This window comes from Callorhinchus milii, unplaced genomic scaffold (genome assembly GCF_018977255.1).
Source record: "Callorhinchus milii isolate IMCB2004 unplaced genomic scaffold, IMCB_Cmil_1.0 Scaffold2, whole genome shotgun sequence".
Lineage (NCBI taxonomy): Eukaryota > Metazoa > Chordata > Chondrichthyes > Chimaeriformes > Callorhinchidae > Callorhinchus > Callorhinchus milii.
Genome location: NW_024704743.1, coordinates 11285790 through 11300862, shown reverse-complemented (window position 1 = coordinate 11300862; position 15073 = coordinate 11285790). Strand labels below are relative to the sequence as shown.

The 15073-nt window shown below is 42.2% G+C and overlaps 1 protein-coding gene across 18 annotated transcripts in view; it reads left to right on the top strand.

The window, feature by feature from the left end:
- Positions 1 to 15073, top strand: part of LOC103190252 (ATP-dependent 6-phosphofructokinase, platelet type) — a 106604-nt gene that overhangs the window by 13324 nt on the left and 78207 nt on the right. For all 18 annotated transcript variants that reach the window (XM_042346962.1, XM_042346961.1, XM_042346959.1 and 15 more), the window contains exon 2: positions 6365 to 6438. In XM_042346962.1, the coding sequence (XP_042202896.1) occupies positions 6365 to 6438 (74 nt within the window). The remainder of the gene's footprint in view (positions 1 to 6364; positions 6439 to 15073) is intronic.

Sequence of the window (15073 nt, the reverse complement as noted above, 5' to 3'; positions counted from 1 at the left end):
CCATATTTAAGCCTGCAAGCCCCGCTCCGACTGGGTTTTTATAACCTCACCAACTCTTGTGATGTCAAATGTGACTGCATTGTGATCGCTGTTGCTTAATGCTTCTTCCGCCTTTATGTTGGAGATTTGGTCGTCCCTTTTGCTCATTATCAAATCCAACATGTTATGTACCCTTGTTGGCTCTTTTACAAACTGAGTCATAAAACAGTCTTCCTTTAATTCTAGAAACCCCTTCCCTACCAGTAGACAAGTTATTAGCCCAATCAATTTTGGGAAGTTAATACCTCCAACCACTATGATTGGTCCCTTAGTGGCTTTCCTCATCTCATCCCACAGTTCCAGATCAAGACCCTGTCTATAGCAGACTCCCCAGTAATAGCTTACATCTGTTACCATCTTTTAATTCTACCCAAAGTGATTTTATCTCTGCCCTTTCCTTTTTTATATCCTCTCTCAATAATGGAGCTTATATATAGTGCCACAACGCCTCCTCTTCTCCCAATACTAGCCCTTCTAAATAGTTCATAGTCTTCCGGATGAGTATCCCATTGATTGAATTCATTCAACCATATCTCTGTTATGCTAATTATGTCCAATCTATCACCCCCATAAGACCTTCCAGATCACACATCTTGTTTGTCAGACTTCTTGCATTATAGCTCCATTGTTTTTGCCTTTCCCATTTACCTTATAAGCATTTTTTGTTTCTTTTTCACGAACCTTTGGAGTTAGATCCGTTACACTGGTACACCTTAAGGTTTTCCGTAATTGATTCAGGTGCTCTCTTACACCTACCTGTGCCTAGTTTAAACACTGCCTAACTGAATTATCTATCCTGTCTGCCAACACCCAACATCTTCACTCCCCTTTAGTTTAGGTGGAGTCCATCCAGTCTGTATAGAAGCCCCCTATTCCAAAAGGTTTGAGCAAACAAAAGCCTGACTCCCTACACCAATACCTTAGCCACGGATTGGTTTGCCGAATTACCCTCTGTCTTTCCTCACCAGCAGTGGTATGGTTAGTATTTTGGAAAATACTACAATTCAAGTCTTTCTCTTTAGCTTCCTTCCTAATGCTCTAAATTTAGCATGCAGGACCTCTGGTCTATCTCTATCTATGTTATTTCTTCCCAAATGAACAAGTACAATTGGTTCCTCGCCTGCTCCCTGTAGCATTTGGTCAACCTGAGGCATCAGATCCTCAACCCGTGTACGTGGGAGTCAATTTACCATTTTGTTTTCTGGATCTAATTTGCACAGAATGCGATCTGTGAACCAAATAGTCGAATCCTGTAATATCACAACTTGTCTGCTACTCTTTCTCTTCCCTCCTTCTCTGGCAGGTGGTGGATTGCCTCGGTGCATGGCACTCCCTTGCTCGTCTCACTTGGGCTTCCATATCATCTCTCTCCAGAGGAGAGAAACTGTTGGAGAGCTCCTATTCCATTAGCTGACCACGACTTCTGGCCCCTTTCCTAACAGAGAACCAATCACCTCCTCTAGGTACTAGGGACGCCTCTCCTAATGTGCCCCTGAGCAAGGTCTCCTCTAATACATCATTTATAAACACCTCTCCCTCCCTAATACGTGGCCAGTCGCTCACTAAGGCTGACCACTTCAGTCTTGAGTGAATCTACCAGTTTGCAGTTAATGCAGATGAATCAATTCAAAACCTGGGCCTGGAAGGCAAACATCTCGCAACTTTGGCAACACACAAAGTATTCAATTGTTATATACGTTATATGAGAAAAAATGTTTTCTCACCTGCACCTCTTTCCCCCTCTGTACTGAATTCCCACTCTCACCAAATTCCTTAACAGAATTCTCACTCTGTTCCACCTCACTCAGTTCCCTCCTCACAATGCCTGGCTCTCTGCTCAAGTGACTCATCCACTCCAGATGAGTCACTGAGCCCTTTTCCCTTAGAATAATTATAGTAAACCCCCATCCCCCGGTTCGGAGTCAGGCTCCGCCACTGTTAAGTGCTCTGAGATGCTACACTGCGTGGAGGGTGCAATATAAGTACAAGTTGTTGTTGTAAACTTTTAATAGCTCATCACTCCAATGGGGTTTACTGTAATTATTGTAATAACAATAAATCTCTTCATTATTTGAATCTTTAAGAAAAATATATTTTATTGAAGAGTTCATTTTATATATTGAGCTGTTTGTGCACCAAAGAAGCTTTCCTACAATGCAAAACAAACACTATTTGAAATAATACTGTTTTTTGAAACAATGATAATTATATTTGATATTAAGATTGCATAGAGTTAGTTTGTTTACAAAAGCGTGCCTTGTAGCTTGTTTCAATAGAGGCATCTCTGTGATTTTATAGATTGATAGGGTGAAACAGAAATAGTTTGGGAGTATTAGTAATAAGTATCCACCCTAAGAAGGTTTATTTAGTCAATCTCACGTCAATCTACATGGATTTAGCTTAGAATGAAAGTCTTATTCCTGTACCAAATAGAGGATCAAATCCTTATATGCTTTAATTTTGCAGCATAACGGACAAAATGATTTCTGAAATGAAGTACCTCATGGTCTCTCTTGGTTGCATTTGAGAGATGAAATTCTTGTGCCCACAGGACTGGAGTCATTATGAGTTTAAATGTTGTAGCATAGTAAATGTTAAAGAGTAAATAGAAAGAAGGACATTTGCATTATATCTTACTTACATAGAGGTTGATTCGGAAATGTGCTTGTAGGGAGAGAGAGGTGACTTAGAGATCGACCTGCTTGAAATGAACCAGAACCTCGTCTCTAAATTCCACTGACAGATTTATCAGTTGGGACGGAAACTGGCCCTGTATGTGCGTCAGCTTGTCATAAACTCACTGAATGTTAGTATGGATTAGGTCATGGTCTTATCACTTTGTTACACTGGTACATTCCACAGTATTTTTCTTCTGAGCCTGATATTTTCATAAATGTAAATATTCAACATATAACTGATTGTGTACTCGAGCATGTGATCAATCAGCTGTTAATATGGTACATTCAGTGCTGTGTGCATATAGCATGTCCATGGCTTCTGGATTTCCAGAGCTATTGAATTGGGAGTCAGCCGCAGAAATCAACTTTAAGGTTTGATCCTATGCAATGTGAATGTAGGATATGTGATTCAGAACATGACAATTTAGCAAATACAGTATTGAGAAACAGAAGGGATATAATATAAGGTTTTATATGAAATTTTGCAGTCAGGAAGGGGAGATAAACCATAAAACTAGAACAATTTTATCATGCATAATTTTAGTAATGGGGTAGGCAATTAAAAACTCAGACGCTTTTCCACAGGTTTTGCTTAAACTTATAAAAATCCCACGTGTGAATATTGTTAAGTAAAGGTGGCAGAAGGGTGGAGTTTGATTATTTAAATTCTCTTGTACTTTGGGCTTCATCTGCCATCAAACAATCAACTAGTTTTCTTTCTGCCATAACGATACTATACTGTAGAAGGACATTGAATAAATTGTTTACATTTTTACAAGTACAAGAGCCTTCAAAGACAAATACAGATTATTTAGTTTCCCTCCCTCCAAACCCCCTCCACCCCTCCGAGTGAATGGTATTGACATTTGATTTTGATCATTGGTATATTTTCTTTCATTAGTCAAATGCAAAAATCTTCTTAATTGACAGTTTCCTTCCTGTTGAATTAAACTGACAACATTGTGTGTGTGTGTGTGTTAATGAAACCTCAGGGAGTTAGTTCAAAAGCTGTTCACCACAGTTTACAAACAGTTTACAAGCTGTGGGGTACTCTGACAAATTATGGGCTCTGTCTGGGTTACGGGTTATTTATTAAAAAAGGCAAAATACTGCAGATGCTGGAAATCTATCTTCTATCTATACTAATAAAACAACAATGTCTATGTGTCTGCCAAGATCTCAATAACCGATTGACAAAGAGATATCAATTATACCTCATCTGATATCAATTATACCTTGCATTTGGGAATGTCATGGGCATGTTTCGGGGTCTCCTATCGTTGACGAATTATGACCTAAACAAGCTCATCACACAGTTTTGTGCTGCAGTTACACCTGGTTCCTGCGCTGACTCACAGTGGCACTGTGGCATCGTGCGTCACAGAGCACGTACGAGCGCAAGCATGCAGCATGCACACGCTCAGATGAAGCCAAGCGGCGGGAACAATATAAACATGCCTAAGCGAACATCGAGCCTTTCAAGTACAAATAAAAATGTCAGGCAAAAGAAAGAAGGCTGATTAAATGAAACTGAAGAACAAAGAACCGCACGGCTGCGTTGCAATAATTTGAGGATCTGCTGGATCACACATTAAAACCCTTCGGTTAGCGTAGCTTTGATAAGATCTTATATCATTCATGAGCTGTGACCCTTTGATAGGGTATTCTATCTTTCATGAGGTATGACCCAAACAAGCTCATCGCACATGTATGGCAGTTTTGATTAAGTTGTACACACAGTGTTTGTGGCATGTTAAATGGTTGGTGAGTGGTATCACTGAAATCTACATTCCATATTGGATCCTTTGGCTGCAAGCATAGCTGGAATGGCTACAGCTAGTATTTAATAACAATAGAAGTCACTGGGATCACTCAGCAGGTTAGGCAGCATCTTCAGGGAGAGGAAATAGATGTGCGTGTGTTAAACAAACCTCAGCGAGTTCAAAAGCTGTTCACCACAGCTTACAAACTGATTATTCCCTGCAGTATACACTGACAATTATGGGCTCAGTCTGGGGGTTGGATTTGGGAGTGGGGATCAAAGGGAGTGGGGTGGGAAGATGACCGAAGACTCAGTCAAAGAGAAAACCTTGAGACGGACATTGAAGGAGCCGAGGGAATAGGCAAGATGAAGGGTCTCCGGGATAAAGTTCCCGAAGGTGGGGCATGAAGGCTAAAAGCCCAATCACCGGTGGTGGGACACGCAGGATGCCAGACGTGAAGACGACCAGTGTTTGCCGAACGGAGATAGTAGGATTAGGGTTAGATAGGGTTTTAAAATGTCATAGAGGTTGGGGTACCCCGCAAGTGACCGGGTGAGAGTGGGAGGAGAAGCCGTTTGTGCAGATGTATTGCTGGTGGTTTGTGAGGTAGGACTCGAATCAGGCGAGTTCGGTCCCACTGAGGTGGATGACGGAGGAAAGCTGGTGGAGGAGGATGGCGTGATCGCCTGTGTCGAACGTGGCGGAGAGATCCAGGAGGACAAGGAGACAGAGGGAGCCCTGGTCACAGATAGAGAGGATGTCGTTTGTGACTTTCACAAGCGCAGTCTCTGTACTGTGAGCAGGGCAGAAACCAGACTGGAGGGGTTTGAAGAGGGAATGGGAGGAGAGGTGTGCGCAAAGTTGGTTTGGGAAGTTCACAGGATATACTGCAAAGTGAAGCGACTGCATTTTGCATGTACAAGGCGAACTTGTACATCAAACAGTATCACACAAATAGCTACGAGTTAAATGCCCTGGACAATTATTGGGCAGGAAACTTGCAGACACTGACTTGTATGATTTAATATTTTAATGTCCTTCTGTGGATCAGACAGATTGGAATTTTCCCCTCAGTTTGATGTCTCATCTGAAACAAAGCATCTCTGACAATGATGCTTTTCTCTCAGGGCTACACTGGAGTTTAATTTTATTTATGATCTGCGTTTATCACACTCCTTTTCCCAACCTTTGCACTCAGCAAACAAAGGCCTACTGCACGTAGCCCCTGCTTTCACTCCTGAGTCTAGACCCTCTCTAGGGGTCTTTAAATCCCACCTTAAAACCCACCTTTATAACCATTCCTATGGTTAACTCCCCCTTTCTCGACGTCCAATTCAGTACTACAGTTTTTTGCCATTTAGTTTGCAATATTTAAACAGTTGTTGTTGTTATTGTTGTAAACAGGATTTGTGGGTTACACACACACACACCCATGCGCATAGATTAATGTTGTCAAATTGTTAAAAGAACCTGGAATATAAACTCAGATCCTGACATGGGGCTTCAATCCACAACATTTTAGTGTTGTTGGATTCAAGCAGCAATCTGCTAATGGCAAACTGTGCAGCTTGTATTCATGAATTCAATGTTGCCAACATTGGCGTGGACCATTCTTCCATTGCAACAGAGCCATCAATTTTATGAACATTTAAAATGTCAAAGTCCTTATATATATAAGCTAGATGTGCTTAGCCTTCTTTTCGTCTGAACACAAAACTTTGCTTTTCTAGTTTATGCACTGATAGTTAGAAAACCTGCATGAAGCTTGTTTTTGTATCCTAAACATCATTTCCCATTTAAATATTTCAATTTCTGTTGGTTTTCTGTGAGTTACAAGAGCCAGTTAACCTGTGATGCTAACGTTTGTTCCACTTATGACCTTAGGTATGAATGCTGCTGTCCGAGCTGTGGTACGCATGGGAATTTATGTTGGAGCCAAAGTCTATTTCGTCCATGAGGTTTGTTTTACATTTTAAATCTTTTGAAACGACACACACACACTTTTTATCCAGTTCAGCAATTCTGGTACTTACCGTTGGCTCGTTTCAAACTCTTCTCTCTTCCAGGGAGAGGGAGCCCAATCTCTTAATTGGGATTCTTGATGTTGGTTTGCTAAATTGCACACCATCAAGGCAACCTACTGTGGGATGCTAATAATAACAATAATCCTTGCATTTGATATAGCGCCTTCTCATGTCATTAAGACATCTCAAAACACTTCACAGGTTATACTGTATATTCTGTGGGTGAAACATTAGTATGCTAACCAATGCTCAGAATGTGTTTAGCCAGTAATAATATCACCTGTTTTCATCTGCATTCTGTTTCTCTATTACGAAACCCAATGATTTTGTTTTTTGCAGCAGCTTTAAGCTATGATAAGGAATTCAGTTTTTTTTCTGTAATACCTGTTCAAACCATTTTCCTAATTGATGTATTGCATGGCTGTCAATCGAGTTGTTAGGAACCTTGTTGATAAGAGCAGTTAATAGACTGACTTGTTTGCCCTCAATAATAAGATTCCCTTAATAATGAGCTTGCGATTTCCGTCACCATCAGTTTCATGTTAAAGGAACATATTCAAGAAGAAACATTTTGGGAACTATTAAAAACAGAAAATGCAAGGATTATTATAATTACCAATATTAATACTATTACTAACATTATTATTTATATATTTACAAATATACTCTAAACATTTATAAATATAATTATAATATGTGCACACAAAATGTCATTTACACATGTAAAATATTTATTTTGATGAATCAAAGCAGTAAATCGGGGGTGAATAATAAGCAGTGATCAACTTATTTGTTGTTTTAACAAATGAAATAAATTAATCACAAACCCTTCTTCCCTTGCACAGTGCTAGTTCTCTCTTTCCTCTCCTCTTCCCCTAAAAGAAAATACTAGCCTTATAAAGAGGTTTTATTTCACACAAGTACCAAATTGGGCCTGGCTCATATACTGCCCACATTGCCAGTGAGAAGGTGCTGCTGGTTGGGTCCCAGGGCAGCAGGAATCTGCATTGGTCCTAAGTGGGCATTAACCCAGAATAAAGACCGTTTTGGGGACGGTGAACTTTCTGTATGGCCATTACCATGCCTTTCAGTGCTTTGCCCGCCAACGCCCAGTCACATGTGGGGTATTCCGGGGCTCCATCCTTGGCCCACTTCTTTTCCTTATTTATATGCTCCCTCTCGGAGATGTCATCCACAGACACAGGGTAACCTTCCACATGTACGCGGATGACACACAAATCTCCTTTGCCTCCTCCAGTACCAATTTCAGGTCCGCCGATGTTCTATCAGCTTGTCTGGCAGACATCAGGGCCTGGATGATTGCAAATTTCCTGCAGCTGAATGTGGACAAGACAGAAGCCATCCTCTTTGGCTCCCGTCAACATCTTTGCTCCTGCGGATCTAAACTCCTCAACCTCCTTGGGCTCTCCCTCAGACTCACCGAACCAGTGCACAATTTGGGCATCCAGTTCGACCCCCAGCTGTCCTTCCTACCAGTCCCTGACCAGCACAGCCTTCCTGCACTTCCGCCACATTGCCCGCCTCCAACTATACCGTACCCCAAATGCAGCTGAAACCCTCTTGTATGCGTTTGTCATCTCCCGCCTGGATTTCTCAAACACACTCCTCGCAGGTCTCCCCAGCTCTACTATTCAAAAAATCCATCTCATTCAGACCTATGCTGTCTGCATACTGACTCGGACCAAACTCTGTACCCACATCTCACCAGTTCTGGAATCCCGGGAAACTCTGGAATCCCTCCGCTTTTCCCCGTCTCTCCCCTTTTTCAAGTCTCTTCCTTTTTGACAGTGCTTACGGACACCTCCAACCCCCCCCGGCTGGGAGTCAGGATCCGCCACTGTTAAGCGCTTTGAGGTGCTACCCTGTGTGGAGGGTACTATATAAATGCAAGTTGTTTCCAGTTGAATACCTTTCATATTTCTGAATGGTGATGAACTGAAGAACTGGAAGGTTGTCAGACCACATTACATTATTTCTCAGATTGGAGAATAAATCATCAGACAAGAGGTGGAACTAAGATGCAAGGAGAAAAATGAGGAACTGAACTCATGCTCTGGCCTTCTTTATCTGATGGTTCAGATTATAGGGATTGATAATAATAATAATCCTTGCATTTGATATAGCGCCTTATCACTTTTTCGAGACATCACAAAGCACTTCACAGAATATATTGTAAAGTGAATTGACTGTATATTTTGTGATAAGAAGAACTGGAAGATTGCCAGACAATTTTTCGTTCAATTTTAGCATCAAATTGTACTAAGTGCAGTTCAGCAGCAGCTTTACAAAAATAGGCATAGAGCCGACCTTTGGATTGATTCAATTTCTATTGTGTCTCGATCTCATGAGTCTAGGATTGTAATGCAATCCTCCATTGAACAACAGAAACTACAACCCAACCAAGTGACTGAGGCTACTTGCATTCAAATGAAGGAGAATTGAAATGAATAGGTGAAATAAAACCCTTAAAAGGTGTGTTAGATATCAAAAAAGGTCACCCAGCATTCCGTTTAGGCAAAATCTGTTAAGTCAAACTTTCTTGGTTCTATAAAGTTACACCATGGAGGGATTATAACAAAGCAATGCTACTGCGGACGAGACGTTCAGCAGCCGAGATTCAAATCTGTCTTGTCTGGTTATTCAAGCTTTTAATCTTCCATCAAGTCTTCACTTGTGCTGCTCCGATCTTTTTTGCCCCTCGTTCTTTGTTCTCCCTGTCTTTATACCCTCATTCCACTCCCTCAATGCGTTCCACCAATCTCTTGTCAGTCATTTACAATCCGTTATTTTACATACCCTATCTTACACCATTCAATGGTTGGTGAATAGGTTACAATCCCTCATCAGCATATCCAATCATACGTTTCCTTCAACTCCTTTTTCTTCGTACTGATTCCACAGTTACCTGACCACATGTTACCGTGACCGCTCACCCATTTTAACCCCTTGTTAGTATGTTAATTTTGCACACCTTATGCTAACAATACTCAATGCTCTTATGCATAACCCAACAGGTGTACTTGGAAATTTGATCCAAGTAAAATCCATGAAGGTTAAAACAAATAGATTTGGAGCCAACTGGATCATTTATGCACTTCTGATTCAGGACAACTAAAAGCCTAGAGTTGGCCGCTGTCTTCTCCAGTACAGAAGGGCTTTTATTCATGATCGCTATGCTGTGACCTTGCTTGAGCTGCGGATGTCATCATCTGCTAAGAGCAGGATTAGACTTTACTGTAATTCCATTCACCTCCCCCCTCCCCCCCTAGGCACGTAGTTGACTCGCATAGCTTTGCAAGCTTGTGGTATTGTTACGCCTAGTTGTTGAAAGGGGAGAGAGACTACCTAAATGACACTGTAATAGCTATTTTCCATGCCACAGTATTTATGGCAACTTTACAGTGGGTGAGGAAGAGTCCAGGTGCAGAGAATAATCTCTTGTGCTCAAGTCAATACCACCAAATTATGCACATGCTGTCTTTTAAAGTTGAAATTAAGATCAGGGCAGCAGTTTTACTATTGCATGAAAAAAAAGTCAGAATTCTTGACTTCTAGTTCTGTCAAATTTTTTAAAGTACGCTTCCCCCTCCCCAATTAAGGCAACTTCAGTGTCCGATTTCTGACTGCAAGGATAGATGTATAAAATGGTACAGATATGATTCCTGCACTCTTTCCTCTCCACCCATGCATTATTCAAACCCCTTCAGTCGGGTTTCCGTGCTGCCCATAGCACAGAAACCACCCTGGTCAAGGTCACCAATGACATCTTGACCATTTGCGACCAGGGCTCCTTCTGACTCCTCGTCCTCCTCGACCTATCGGCAGCATTCGATACGGTCGACCACGCTATCCTCCTCCACCGCTTGTCCTCCCACCTCAACATCAAGGCCCTATCCTTGAGTGGTTTAGGTCGTACCTCTCCCACCGTCTTCATTTTGTTTCCACAAATGGCTTTTCCTCCAGCCCCCGCACTGTCTCGTGTGGTGTCTCTCAGGGCTTTGTCCTCGGTCCCCTCCTCTTCACCCTCTATATGCTCCCCCTCGGTGACATCATCCGCAGACATCGGGTTAACTTCCACATGTATGCGGATGACATCCAACTCTACCTTTCCTCCTCTACCCTCAACTCCACGACCACCGATGTCCTGACAGCTGCCTGTCTGACATCGAGTCCTGGACGAGAGACAACTTTCTTCAGCTCAAAGTGCGCAAAACTGAGGCCCTCCTGATTGGCTCGCGTCAGCGCTTCCGCACCTCAGGCACTGACACCATCAGCATCCAAGGCTGCACTCTCCACCTCTCAAAGCCAGTCAGGAACCTCGGTGTTCTGTTTGACCCTGAGCTGTCCTTTCTTCCTCAAATCCGCGCCATAACTGGCACCGCCTTCCATCACCTCCGAAACTTCGCCGGACTACGGCACTACCTCACCCCTCACGCTGCTGAAACTCTGGTCCACGCCTTTATCACCTCAAGGCTGGACTATGGGAACTCTCTCCTCGCCGGCCTTCCCGGCACCTCCCTCCACAAGCTGCAGGTCATTCAGAACTCCGCAGCTCGTGTACTGTCCCGCACCAGGCTTCGCGACCACATCACTCCCACCCTCGCTCGCCTCCACTGGCTCCCCATCCCCCAGAGGATCGAATTCAAGATCCTCATCCTCGCCTACAAGACCATTCACGGCCTTGCTCCCTCCTACCTCTCCGACCTATATCCCCCTACTTACCTGCCCGTACCTGCGTTCCTCTGGCTCCGGTCTGCTCCGCATCCCCTGCCCCTCCCGCCCTGCCATCGGTGGCCGGGCCTTCAGCCTCTCAGTCCCTAGGCTCTGGAACTCCATCCCCCAGTGCCTTCGCCGCCTCCTCCCTTTCCTCCTTCAAGGCCGGTCTCAAGACCTTTCTCTTTGACCGTGCCTTCAGCTCACCTCTCGACTCTCTACCCCCTCCTCGCTCCCTCCCTTCCCTCCCCTCACCATTTCCCCCCTGCTCGGGTCCTGACCCAACTGTCCAGCGCCTTGGGACGTCCTCCCGACTTGAAAGGCGCTCTATAAATTAAATCTTGTTGTTGTTGTTGCAAATTCTAGGCTCACACATACAACAACAAGATTTCATCTATAGAGCGCCTTTCACGTCGGGAGGACATGCACACAAAAAACCTAATCCAAAACACATTTTGTAAAGCAGAAGGTAGGGAAAGAAAGAGAAACAATCCCCCAAATAAAATTGGTCCATTGCTCCAAGGCTATTTGTAGGTTCCTGTGCACAAATTGGCTGCCAAGTTCACCCCCAAAAGATACACAGTCACTACACTTCACAATATATCCTGTGAAACACCTCCTACCATGAAGGACACACTAGCAAATGAAAGGATTAATATTTTGGTTACAAAGTACTGCTAGTTCTGCTGCTGCTGTAATTCTTTGAAAGATCAGGTTTGAAGTGCTAGAATTGGAATACTCAAAAGCTCCAGAGGGCAAAGAGCAGCCAAGAGAAAGTGGCACAGTGTTGCCCAGGCATTTAATTAGCAGCCAAAAATAATTTGGCCAATTACTTCAACATTTTCTGCATGAGAAAACTCTCCAGCAAAGAAAGACATTTCCATTACAGAGGGAGAAGAGACTCATACTTCGTCAGTGAAAACCAAACTATTTTAGTGTGGAACATTGATGGTTAGTTACACTATGCCCCAATTAGCACAGCAGGTTGATTTTTTTAAAAAAAATGTACTGTTTCGTAGCTAAGGAGTAGTTAAGTCCTCTGAGTGTGATTCAGCCATGCCCCAGAGGATTACTTTGCAATTTCTTGTCCAGCTCAGAATTCATTTTAAAGCTGGCACTTCACAGTATTATATAACCTGAACACAAAGTCTCAGCAGCACTGTAGTTTAGTGCACTCTTGAAGAGACTTATGGCCTCTGTTGCAGTGAGTGAGGTTTCAGAACCGGAGGATACAATTATTTGCCCTAATTCTAATCTCATTTCTAATTAGTATTGCAAAGACTTCACAAGCTCCTTAAAGCAGCTGAGGCTGTTAGTGACCTGATACGGCTTGGTAAATCTAGGGCAAGATTGTTTTCTATTGATAGCATCAACCTTTGAACTGAAGCTATTAGCAGTTTGTGGGGGCAAAATATAAAAGAAAGTTGGTACCAGACGGATTCGGGAAATTTATACCATGCTACATATATATATCAAGTATATAAATATTAAAAGTTAGCCTTCTGATTGCTGATAAGTGCAAGTAATTATAAGTTCCCTGGGTTGATTGCTCATGTTTCTAGCTTCCACATAATGATACTGTTGTCTACAAAACGAACAATCACTGCACTTTACAATAAAAATCCTGTGACCCAATTTGAGACGTCCTCTTGATGTGAAAAGTGCCATATCAAATGCAAGGATTATTATTTTATTAACTGAAACACTAATATTAAAACCCTCACATTATCAGCTTTATTACTGTAGCGTTACTGCTATACAATGAAATATGAAAATCGGAATGAATTTTTGGTAAAGTAATTCTGCCAGCTCTGTCCTCCAGTACTATCCCCTGCAATTTGCTTTTATAGAATTTTAACCCTTGCTTTATTTCAACTGCCACAGTGCATCCTCTTGATTGATTAATACTTTGCTTTTGTAATAGTTTGTGTATTTTTTTTGTGGGGAGGGGGGTAGCCCAGTGGCTAACACATGTGGAAATTCATCACATTGCTTATTAACAACAACAACTTGCATTTATATAGTGCCCTTTACTCGGGAGCTCTTAAGAGTGGCAGAGCTTGACACCAAGCCGGGAAGAGGGTGGGGGTGTCCGTAGAATATTGTGTATATTAATGCTCAGTTTTTCTCAGCCTCTGCGATCCTCCACTTACATGTACAGGGTTAGAATCCACAAATCGCATTTGGCCATTGAGACCCAATTATTTAAAAATTATTAAAAAAATTATTTAAAAAATTGAGCATTTTTTCTAGTCGACCAAAGCTCGGAATTGTGAAGATTCACAAGATCACAAGATTGGTTTGGATGAAAAGGCACTTCAGCCTAACCAATTTCATCCTTTAAGAACACCCAACCTATGCCAACCCCTCCTCCCCCACCACCCCCAAATGCAACATCAAGCTGCTTTTTAAATAGCTCCTGGGCTCTACCACCGTTCCTGGCGACCTGTTCCTCTATGTAAATTAAAACGTCCTGATATCTGTCCTGAAATTGCTCTTTATAACTCTTAACCTATATCCTCTTTTTTTACTGTCTTGTTGCATCCTAAAGTATTGATCTGGATTTACTTTTCAAACCCATTTACAATTTTATACACCTCTTTGAGGCCCCCGCTGAGACATCTTTTCTCAAGACTGAAGAGCCTTAGCTTGTCTAATCTTTGTTCATAGCTCATTCCTCTAACACTGGGGATCATCCTTGTTGCTATTCTCTGCACTATAGTAATAACAATAATCTTTCCATTTGATATAGTATCTTATCACGTCTTTGATGTCTCAAAGCACTTCACAGAATATACGCTAAGGTGAATTGACTGTCTGACATTACAAAGTCAACAAGCTACCAAATTTAAATGATTGCTCCCTGGCCTCTTATTGTGTATTTGCTGTCCCAGGAGCATATTTGACAGTGCTCAAGGTTAATGAGCACAGTATTGATAAGGTCACAGGAATTAGATTATCAGAGTGGACTATATGTTAGCTTTCAATTTTAATTTTTAAATATAATTTTTGGCAGATAATATTGGCATTTACCTTTATATTTTTATTTTTTTATTTTTAGTAGGCTTTTTTACTACAAATCTGCCCCTATTCTCTGTACCTCCATCCTCTGATTCACTGCCTCCTTCACCTCTTTTAAGATCCGTCTCAAGAGCTAACTCTTTGTGCTTTAGGTCATCTTTCCTCTTCCCAGACTTTGCTCCCACATGCAGCTCAGGTGCCACCATTGTTAAATGCTTTGGGACATCCTCCTGGTGTGAATGGTGCTATCTAAATGTAAGTTTGTATTGTTATACTTGGCAAAGGCCCGAAAAGTCACGTGAGAGGGCGGAAGGGGATAAAGGAAAGGAAGAAAATTAACATTTTAAAAAGAAAATTGTAATAGATTTGTGGGGGTAATAATGCCAAAAAAATGTGGTCACTCAATCCACGACTATTTGTGGGATGCTGCTGTGTGCAATTGGCTACCGCATTTGGCCCACAAAATACACTTTACAGTGTATTCTGTGAAACACTTTGAGATGTCTCGAAGACGTGATAAGGCACTATAACAAATGGAAGAATTATTAGTAGTCAAAGAGGAAGGTCTTGAGGTGGACCTTGAAGACGAAGGAAGAGACAAGGCTATGGAATTCTAGGAGTTGCTCCCCTCAAACCACACACACAAATACTCTGAACTAGGTCCATGCTGTGTAGTGTCCCGAAATGCTCTATAAAAGCAAGTTGTTGTTGTTGTTGAGGTGCCTCTGCACCTCAGGCTCTGGCAGCATCAACCTCCATGGTTGCACACTTCAGCTCACCAAGCCAGTCAGGAACCTAGGTGTCTTGTTCGACC